This window comes from Nestor notabilis, unplaced genomic scaffold (assembly GCF_000696875.1).
Source record: "Nestor notabilis isolate BGI_N333 unplaced genomic scaffold, ASM69687v1 scaffold651, whole genome shotgun sequence".
Lineage (NCBI taxonomy): Eukaryota > Metazoa > Chordata > Aves > Psittaciformes > Psittacidae > Nestor > Nestor notabilis.
Window position 1 is genome coordinate 92,517 of NW_009914940.1, and position 10,875 is coordinate 103,391.

At 45.7% G+C, this 10,875-nt stretch overlaps 1 protein-coding gene across 1 annotated transcript in view; it reads left to right on the forward strand.

The window, feature by feature from the left end:
- The window catches only part of ACACA (acetyl-CoA carboxylase alpha), a gene marked incomplete at its 3' end in the record, with an annotated part of 96,749 nt that extends 88,631 nt beyond the window's left edge, over positions 1–8,118 (forward strand). The window contains 4 exon segments of the mRNA XM_010023887.1: positions 1,291–1,387; positions 1,844–1,979; positions 7,398–7,575; positions 8,006–8,118. Coding sequence (XP_010022189.1) covers positions 1,291–1,387; positions 1,844–1,979; positions 7,398–7,575; positions 8,006–8,118 — 524 coding nt within the window.
- Positions 8,119–10,875: the final 2,757 nt, after the last annotated feature.

Here is a 10,875-nt window from a genome sequence, read left to right on the forward strand (position 1 = left end):
GAAATCAGTGGTTTGGCAAAGCTAGAAGCTCTCTGTCCAGGCCTATTCCCAGCTTCACTTGCAGTTCCTTTCTTCCGACAAATTCCAAGTTGCTTTGGGCTCTCACATAACAGGTATATGTAATACAAAGGAAACCCACTTCTTTCAAAAACAGTGGCATTTTGAAAAAAAACCAAATCTGTGTGTATTCTTCTGGGATTGTTACTGTAAGTGCTGCCAAAACTCATCTTTTGTATGTATGTTTGGAATATGTGTGCTGGTGGCTGTAAATTGTCTTTTATTATTCTGTGGCAACTTGTCCAGGGACACACTATAAAACAAGATGTAGCATCTTCATGTGCTAGCCTGATAAAATTTATATGAAGTATTATGGAAAACAGAAGTTGTTTTGAGCTGTTTTCAAGTTCAATAAATAACTGTAATACTTGGATAAAGATGTTCTTTATTAGGTCACATGGGCCCTAATATAGAAGTTATAAGTTACCGATTTAAGACGGCTTCTGCAATTACGGGTTTCTAGGCAGACTCTTAATCATAGTGAATGGGAATATTTTCAACCCCCATGTGCACATGGGCCTTGTCACTTTCTCTGCCTGCAGCCCTGTCATCCAGCTTGAGGTGGTTGAGCAGAGAGTGTTGGCTCTGCTGGGACTCCCGTCCTGGGAGTAAGTGCTTGTCAGCACAAGCAAAAGATGCCTTTTGTCTACAGGAGCTGTTAGATGCTGTGAAAGCAGAGCTGAGCATCCTCTGCACCCTTCCACCCTTGCAGCATCCCACAGCAGAGGCTCTGGGGAGGAGGCAGGCAGGCAAACCCAAACCTTGTACCCACCTTTTACCCTAACCTCTCGGGAGAGGGAGTTTTTGTAAGCAGAACAGGTTTAGGGTGGCTGAGACATCAGCAGTGCTTAGACATGCAGCCTGCAGATGTGTTTCCTCACTGACAGCTCTTGGGAAAGCAGGGCCTGGGAAGCCTGGGCTCTTCATGCTTATTTTTCAGGGTCAGGGGTATCAGGTGAAGGGTGGTGGAGGTGCAGTTATAGGCTTCAAACTTTGGGCTTTCCTTCATTCTGTTTAATTTCTAGTGAGGTATATGCTTGTTTTTAGAGCTAGATGTTGCTTTGAGAACTGTCACTTCTGCTCTGGAATTCTCCAGCCACATGCCTAAACTCTTCATAGAGGTGGGAATGCTGCTCCCGCCATTCGCTTCCATTGCTTGTCTCTTTTATGTTTGATGCAAATCAGTATAAATGTGTGGAAATCTGAGTTTTGATTTGTGTTGCATGTGCCCAGGCTGGGAGGAATACCTGTAGGAGTTGTTGCCGTAGAAACAAGGACAGTGGAGCTCAGCATCCCTGCGGATCCTGCAAACCTGGACTCGGAGGCCAAGGTAGGTTGAATGTGTGCTCAGTGGCTTCTTTGTCCTCTGGAAAGAGCACTTGCTTTGATGGGATTTTTCCCCCACAGATGTGGGACAGAAAGTACAGGCGTTCCCTGATAACATGCCGATGCCTGGTAGTTGCTGGGAAGAGGGAATGAACAGGAGGCGTATTCCCCAGCAGTCCTGCTTCTCTTAGGCTGTGTAATTCCAATCCCCTGCCACAGGCAGGGACATCTTCCGCTAGATCAGATTCCTCAAAACCTCATCCAACCTGGCCGTAAATGATGTTGGTGACAAAAGGATTGTCCTGATTTTTCTGTGGGCAAGAAGATCCAACCATTTCACACGCTGCATTCCTCATTGCTAATTCCACATCACTGCTGTTGTTGCACCTCTTTGTGTTTTTATGCCAACTCTTACATTAATGTATCTCAAGGCTTATCAGCCTCTTTTCATTCCCAACAGATAATCCAGCAGGCTGGGCAGGTGTGGTTCCCTGACTCTGCCTTCAAGACTGCACAGGCTATCAATGACTTCAACAGAGAAGGGCTACCCCTGATGGTCTTTGCGAACTGGAGAGGCTTCTCTGGTGGGATGAAAGGTAACCATCAGTTTGGATCCCCTTTTGGTGTTGTCCTTAGAGTGGCTTGTCTATCACTGCCTGGGGCACTGCTGCTCTTCCCCCTGTGGCACACCCAGCAGCACTAGCTCTATGGTTTAGCATCCTGAAGCAGTTCTGAGGGGACAGACCAGCGTGTGTGGCAAGGGGCACGAGCAGGTCCTGTCTTTGGGCAGCAGCTAGCTGTGAGATTGGCTTAACTGTGATGACAGCTTGTACCTGTGAACTTGCAGAGCAAAGGGACACACTGTGCTGCAGTAGCTGTGGCCACCAAGGTTTTCATTCCTCTCCTCTCCATGTGTCTTGTCTTTAATAGGCAGGTAGCAGGAATTACACAGACTATACAAGGTTCAAAATTGGTATCAAGTTCTTCCCAAAATATGCAGTGCAACTGTACTCTCATATATACACCCTCATACAGAGTTATAGGAACTGTTAAGATCGTAGGATCATAGAATCATAAAATCATTTAGATTGAAAAAGACCTTGAAGATTGAGTCCAACAGAGTCTCATCTGCAGTGAGAACAGGTAATTGGATGTTACCAGTGGTCTAGTTGCTAACAGAATTTACACCTGCCAACCTGGGTTAGTTAAACACTAATCTCAGGAAACCCCTTCTGCTCAAAAAGCTTTATATCCTTCTGCCTCAGCTTAAACGTGGGGCTGGGGAAGCAAACAACATTGCTGTCAAAAATGTATAGGTGTTTTGTGTCAACACTGTCTCACTGATGATTCTTCCCACTGTAATGTTTTCCTATCAAGGACTGTCTCCCAGTTGACTCTCCTGGTGGTGGTGATGTTCAGAGGAAGTGAGCAGCTATAAAACTGCTCAGTTAATGTAGCAGCAGTTACATTTTGCACCATATTGCTGCTTTAAATTTCGTGAAGTGCCAAGAATGTGAGATTGATACTATAAAATTTAAATAAGTAAAAGATTACGGCCTCTTACTGCACGTGGCCGTTACAAACACAGAAGAGGAGTTAGAGATGCAGTAACACAGTGAGAGTTCCTGCTCTGGACAGACTCACTGGGTGACAAAAGCAGAAGCTGCAGAAAGCAATGCCATTGACTTTGCAGGTGCAAAGAGGGAAGATGGCAAAATTCTTTCCTCTAGGTAATACCTGTTACCTTTCAGACTGGTTTCTGCTCCATGTGCTGCTACTGTAGTCCCTTTGTGACTTGCTTTCCCTGCTGCATAGCTTAGGGGGAAGCTGTTGATGTAACTTCACCAAGGATTGGTTAAGTATTATTTTGTTTTACTATGTTTTGTCAGCTTGGCCAGTGCCCTTTGCTGGGTTCCTCTGTAAGCTCTATAAACTGAGCTTAGCTTTAGAGTTGGGACCAGAAACCTGAGGTGGAAAAGGCACTATAAGGATGTGTATCCTTCCTATCCTAGCCAAGCTGGGAGAAGGAGGACGGACCCGCTGTAGTTTGCACCTTGGTCCATGTGTTTTCCTGCCTCTGGGCTGCTGTTGGGGCTGGCACAGCAAGTGCAGGTCTCTCCTGCTGCTCCCGGTGCTCCTTGGGGAGTTGTTTGCAGGTTTGGTTTCGGTGCTGGCTGGGGATTATGCAGGGAGGGAAAATAAACAATTATGCCACCCCTCAGTGCACACAAACACACTGCCACGAGCTGACTGCACTGTGGGTAAAATGACTCCAAAATTGTGTGTAATGAGTAGGAAAAGATTAGAGACAGCTCTTGCTATGCTGAAAATTGACATTAGTGGAGGGGGAGAGGGAAAAAAAAGAGAGAAAAAGAAAAATCAGCCCTCTTCCCTCGTCGGCCTGGGAGGTCTAATTCAAGCCATCAAATAACTAACTAACTAACATAAATAAAGGCGGATCTGAACGGTGGTGGTGGTTTCCCCAACGAGCTCTCTCTGACCAGAAGGCTCTTCAGCATAATGCAAAATTAAATTATAAGAACTGGCTTGAATATTTAGATGGAGGAGCCATTTGGAAGGGGTTTATTTAGGCGAACCGGCAGTGACCCACGACGGGGAGACATCAAGCGTGAAATTCACTGGAAATTAGCACCAGGGTCTTGGGCTCGGCATGAATAGTTTGATGGCATGAATAGTTTGATAGCATGAATAGTTTGATAGCATGCAAATCCCCACGACATTAAACTGCAGCTTGTGCTACAGGGTCACTCGCAGTTGGTTTTTCATGTTTCACTTATTTTTTTTCCTGGGACAGGTTATAAATGACAATAAAAAATATATATATAAAATAAATGCAGCAGAATGAAAAGGCTGGTTTAAATCTCTGATTACCTGGTTGTTGAATGGTAGTATTGCTTGTACCTAATGGGTTTAGGAGGGATGTTATGTGTCTGCAGCCAGTATGTGCCTGGTGTTTACCTTCAGGTCCTATCGGATAATCCAGCCAAGCTGATGAGATCTGTTCCAGCTTTGGAGGTTCAGGGCACGCTGCCCGACAGGATGGAGATGCAGAAAGCCTGTCTGCAGCCTCTCTAGCATGCTTGATGCATCCCACGGCCAATATTTACACATCCAGTGTGATGATAACAGCTTCCAGCAGCTTTCATGTCTGTGTGTAGTAGACGCGGATGCACGCTGCAGCTGAGCAGGCAGGCAGGGAATGGGAACGTGTGCTGGGAACACTGCTGAACAGCAGACACCACTGCTCTTCCTCAAGGACTCCCGCAGCATTTCTGTCTTGCAAGTGGCTTGTTATGCTGAGGTTTAAATGAGTACAAGAATTAAATTTGGCTCAGAAATAGAATATGTAATTTTTCCAGTCTCAACATAAGCCACTTCCTTGCAAGCCTGCTCCTAAAATGTGTGTGGAGTTCTTTGCTGTGCAGATGAGGATGGAAGTGACTGGGTTTTGTTTTAAACGCAAGAAGTGTGTTAGTTACAGTACTAACAGTTTATTAAGCTGCACCTACTAAGGCATTCTTTCCGAGCCCTCACTTTGCTGAAGTGGTAAGTGTAGGCAGATTGAGCAGTTGGGGTGGTGGAAGGAAAAAAGCCCTGCAGAAGAGCAGGAACCTTCCATAGCTTGTAGGCACTCAGTTCCCCTTGGCTCATCTCTGGAGCTCGGCAGGTTCCATGGCCTGGAGCTGCGTGTGACACCACAGGGACTCTTCAGTTGATTGTCTCTGCCTTATTTGAGCAGGGCTTGGTCTTCATGGTGGAAGCAGTTACTGTAAGAAAAGGGGAGATCCCCTACAGCCAGATCTGGAAGTATTAAAGTGTATCTGTAGCCAGGAGTGCAGCAGCAGGGCCAGGACCTCAGCAGAGGCTTTGAGCATGCAGAAGCCCATGGTTGGCATAAATCCATGTATAAAATACTAAGGCTGCTGGGATGTGCCAGGAAAGCAAAGTGCTGTATTGCAGGATCCCCAAAGGAATAACTGTGTACAGATCCCCATAGCAGTGCCGTTTGTGCTTCTGGATAGCTTTGAAAGGCCAATCCGGAAAGTATTGTGGGCACAGAGGCTTCCCTGACCTTGCCAATGCCACCTGGTAAACCTGGACGAGATTTGGTGCTGTGCATGGAAAGCATCAAGTTCTTCCTCTCAGTTTCTCTGCTTCTCCTCCCTCTGCCTTCTTCAAACAAGGAATGGTGCTTTTTTCTACACTTAACCTGAGTAAAATATATACCCTTGGCAGGAGTGACAAATGTATTGCTAATTACACAATTATTTTATTATGTAGCACTAGTAAAAAATGTCTAGTAAAGAATTAATTCCGTTAAAATAATTTGAATCAAGCAATTATTTTCTTAACACTGGAATTAGCTGAAAGTACTTCAAGTACTTTATTACTAGTACTACATAATAAAATAATTGTATAATTAATAATAAATTTGTCACCCCTTTTGAGGCCTTTTTTTCTTTGCTCAGGACAAAAGGGAGAGGTTGGGAGGCTTGTTTGGTTCTCAGTCCCCACTGTCTGTGCCAGGATTGATGTTTAGTCACAAGCAGAGGCAGTGATTTGTTCTACTCTTCATCAGTATTTGACATTCCTTAAATAACATGAAATTCCTTTTGTTGGGTACTTGGACAGTGACCTTGCAAATGAACTGGAGAGGTCACATCAGTACCTATGGTGCTTTTATATGCATATATATATGTGCACACATACTTTTTATATATATATATATATCTGCACACACATTACCTCTCTCACTTGCTTTATGTATGTTAGTGTGTGTAGTATGTATAACTCTGTGTATTTCCCAGAGTTAAGTGCTTAATTATGTTCATATTAATGCTTAACATTAAAGTGAGGGTTAAATGACAAGGGGACCTTGCTGGAGTCTCCTTCTTCCCCAGAAATGATGGTTTTCTCCAGTGATGAGGGATTCTAGATGTATATAAGTGTCTCAGTCGTGTAACACTGATGGCCAGCATGTGTGTTTGGTGCATACATGCAACACGGTTAGTTTGTCTGCTCTAGGCACTGGTATTTTAATGGCCAAAAAAATGAGGTAAACTGGGAGATGCTGAGCAAAGAACAAGCATGATGAAGGGGATTGAAAATACAGTCCTGAGGGACATGAGAAATGAACACCTCTAGTGTGTCTAAGGGAAAAAACCCACTGAAAAGCCTGCTGCTATTTATAGCAAGCTTGAAGGAGTAGAGAGATTATGTAGGGTGAAGAGAGGAGGAGTAATATGAAATTAATGGGGATGGGGAAGGGTGGGAATTTTGGTTGAATACTGAGGAAAGCTTGTCTTTGGCTGTGGAAATGGCCCTAAAGAAGTAGTAGAGTTAGTGTTTGGGATTTCTAAATGAAAGCTTTAAAAAGCACTGGGAAAGAAACGTAGGGCACAGTCCTCTGTGAACAAAGAGATGGACTAGATGATCCTGGTAAGTATTTTTCATCACTTGTATATTTGATTTGATACTTCTCTATATAATTGTATGTAACCAAATACATGTATTTGAGGGTGCCTGTTTCCATTACAAACTATATCCATTATAAACTATATCATCTCATATAAATTCTTCTGCCTTCCTTTTTTTCTCTTTTATTTAAATCACCTTTGGGGCTGATATTTTCAGTGCACTGTCTTTACACAGAGGAGTTGTTCTTATTAAGCTGGAGCAAAATGCCTTAAACAAATTCTAATGCAAGAAGAGAGGAATGCTGGTTCACAGCCCTCCCCACACACTTCATTTGTATAAAGATATGTAAAAGGTTTGCTGCCATGAAATATGCCGTGTGCACTACATGAAGGTAGTAGGTCTACATACAGGTAGTAAGTCTTGCCCAGGTCCAATAAGGATACGTGGATCTTGCAGTATTGTAGCAGGAGGTGGTCAGAAGAGCTCAATAACTGTATTTTTGTCCCAGTTGGAGCAGCGTGGCAGGGCTGGAGCACTGACACACTCTGACTCCAAACTGTGTCCTTCTTCTGCAGACATGTATGACCAAGTGCTCAAGTTTGGTGCCTACATTGTGGACGGCCTCAGAGAGTATCGTCAGCCTGTGCTGATTTACATCCCTCCACAAGCAGAGCTGAGGGGAGGGTCCTGGGCTGTCATTGACCCCACCATCAACCCTCGCCACATGGAGATGTACGCGGACCGGGAGAGCAGGTAGGGCAGCTCCCTCGACCACCTCCTGCCTTGCAGCATCACTGCCTGCCTGGGCGAGAAGCTCTCCATTAAGAGTGTGGCAGTCCATTATTAGAAGGAGCTGACCACTTTCTGGTTGTAACCTGTGTCCTTGCCTCCTTCTCTGTTCAAAAGAAGTGAGACAGAGGGAGCTGTGGTCTGAATGTGGCTGCCAGAGAGCATTGCTTGTTGTGTAGGTGTGTTTCTGGGAGTCCTGGTGTGCATTTGGGGCATTAGATAAATAATAGCTAAGACTTTTTCTTTCTTGTTCTCTCTCTTTGTTTTGTCTCCCTCCCCCTTCTCTTCTTTTCTTACATACATTCTAGCCAACACTGAACCATTCCATTGTGTGTTTCCCCTTGTCTGATGACCTGAAAGTGCCTTTCTTTTCTCTTTTCCCCTCACTGATCAGAGGAGGAATCCTGGAGCCCGAGGGGACGGTGGAAATCAAGTTCCGGAGGAAGGATCTGGTGAAGACGATGAGGCGAGTGGACCCCGTCTACATCCGCCTGGCAGAGCGGCTGGGTACGTCCGCGCCGGCAGAGGGGAGACTGAGATGAGCTCTTGGGCAGAAGCTCTTCCCTGGGAGGGTGCTGAGGCGCTGGCACAGGGTGCCCAGAGAAGCTGTGGCTGCCCCATCCCTGGCAGTGTTCAAGGCCAGGTTGGACACAGGGCATGGGAGCAACCTGATACAGTGGACCCCTGCCCTTGGCAGGGAGTGGCATTGGATCAGCTTTAAGGTCCCTTCAGTCCAAACCATTCTGTGGTTGTGTGTGTGTTTAGCATAGAATCACAGAATAGTTCGGGTTGGAAAGGACCTTAATATCATCTAATTCCAACCCCTTGCCATGGGCAGGGACACCACACACTAAACTATGTCACCCAAGGCTCTGTCCAATCCGGCCTTGAACACCGCCAGGGTTGGAGCATTCACAACTTCCTTGGGCAACCCATTCCAGTGCCTCACCACCCTCACTGTGAAGAACTTCTTCCTTACATCTAACCTGAACTTCCCCTGTTTAAATTTGAAGCCATTATCCCTTGTGCTACCACTACAGTCCCTAACAAAGAGTCCCTCCCCAGCATCCTTATAGGCCCGAGGCTTATATACCGAGGCTGTGTGTAATGTAGTGTCTTGTTGAACTGATTCCTTGTTTTAATTGAATGGGTCTTACCACAGACTCTTACTACAGATGCTGAGCAATTGCTGAGCTCGCTGAAAGCTCATGGGCCAACCTTTCAGCAGGTCTCATTTCGTAGATTCACAGGCTATTTTGTGTTGGAAAGGACCTTAAAGCTCATCTAGTTCCAAGCCCCTGCCACAGGCTAATGTGGTATTGTGGTGCTATTTGCAATTGACATAACTAAGAATCCAGCCAAAGACATTTTGGGCTGCAGCACTATCACTGTGTGTCTGAGGTGGTTTTGAATAATGATGTCTGTCTGCTCTTGAGTTGCAAGAACATAAAACGTCCTCTTCCCCTCCTCAGTAACACCCGTGTGATGTGCAGTGCTCAGTCGCTGCCTGCGTGGGATCACTGTGCTCTGCTCCAAATGATCCCAGCGCCTGGTATATACCCAACAGCCCCAAATAGAGAGTGTTCAGCAAAATGCACTTAATATCAGATATGTGCTCTCTCAGGGGAATAGACTCTTTAAATAGTTCTTTACTAGCTCTTACTATAAGAGCATAATCTTGCAGAGCCTCTTTTTACCTCCAAAATTGACTCCATTTCAGTAGTGGAAGAAGCCTGCTATGTGGGTATGGTTTGAATTTATAAAGCCTTTTGGGATCCTTCAGGAGGAAAACTGTTCTGCAAATGACTGATAAATCGTGGCTATTGCTGCAGTTACATTTTATTATTGGGCTTTTTTTAATTTATGGCAGTGCAACAACTTATACAGCAAACAACCATTCTGCTATGCCTTGGGAAGAGAATAATAATTGTGAGGGGTGCAGGGAGTGTTGGGAATCAGGCTGTTCGGTGAACACCAGGCTCTTACTGATGTCTTTGACAGCATCAAAGACATTTTCTCTCTTTTTTTTAATGATAGTATTTGAGACCTTCTTTGTTTTCTCTCCCTGTGCCAATTGCTTTCTGGGCAGAAAGCAGGTTTAGCAGGTGTTTGAGTTTTGCAGACCAGCAAAAGGCAGCAGTTTTATCTGAGTTCAGGTCTTGCCTGTGTACATTGTGTGTTACTGCATGACTAGAGCAGACACAGGTACCGGAGGGATGGATGTGGTGTTCCACCTGCCTGTGTCTGTTGGAATGAAAACCCAGGTTTAATGTTTGTAGTTGCAGGAAGGAGATTTCCTGTCACCAAACCTCACTTTTGACCTATGTTAGACTTGGCAGTGTCCCTTCAGCAGCAAACGGATAGTGTGAGCACACCGCATCGCTGGGACCCAGCACCAGCTCCCAGGAGGTGCCCTCCTAAGCTTCCATGCTTTGTAGTATAAGGGCTGTTTGAAGTGGAGTTCCTTGCACAGTCAGGACTCAGCTACACCTCCGTGCCCAGCGCAGGGGAGCTGCCTCTCTGGTGACTGAGGCTCCAGGGGAAGGAGAAATCAGATGTGTGGTTAGAGCAGGCAATGTGCTGAGCAGTCAGCTCCGGTCCATGCAGATAAATGGTACTCCAGCGGGAGCACTGCTGCTGAGAGTATTTACCTTCACCCACCATAAAAAACACAAAACAACCTACTGCCTCTGCAGAGAAACAGTGTCTTGTGTGCAGGGACTGCCTGGTGAGTCCTTTCCCAAGGAGCAGTCACTGGCTGTGGACACAAAGAGGGCTGATGGTGTTTAAATCCTGGAGCAGAAGAGGAAGGGGGGAACAGAGCCACACACTAATTCCCTGTTGGGTCACCCCTCCACGGGGTTTGTCAGTCAGGGTGGGTGCAGGACACCTGCAGAGCACCCCCTTGAGTCACACCAATGGGACGTGCACCAGCACTGCTGGAAAAGTGCACAGGGAGAAAGAGGGGAGATTGTTTTCTGCCACCAGTCTCAAAACCCAACCCCACAAATCTGACCCAGTGCTATGTGAGAGGCAGGAGCCTGCTCAGGGTTTTTTCCCCCCTCTTCCTCTCCAGAGTAATTACTCCCAGCAAACTCCATAGACTTTAATTAAAATGACTGCAACACAAGAGCAAGTCACTTACAACTGTACATACTGAGAACTCTAAAAGCTTCAGTCACTGATAAGCATCTCACTTAGATGGATCGTAATTGCTCCAACATCGGGTGATCATTGCTGTTGTTTTGCCACTAATTCCCTGCC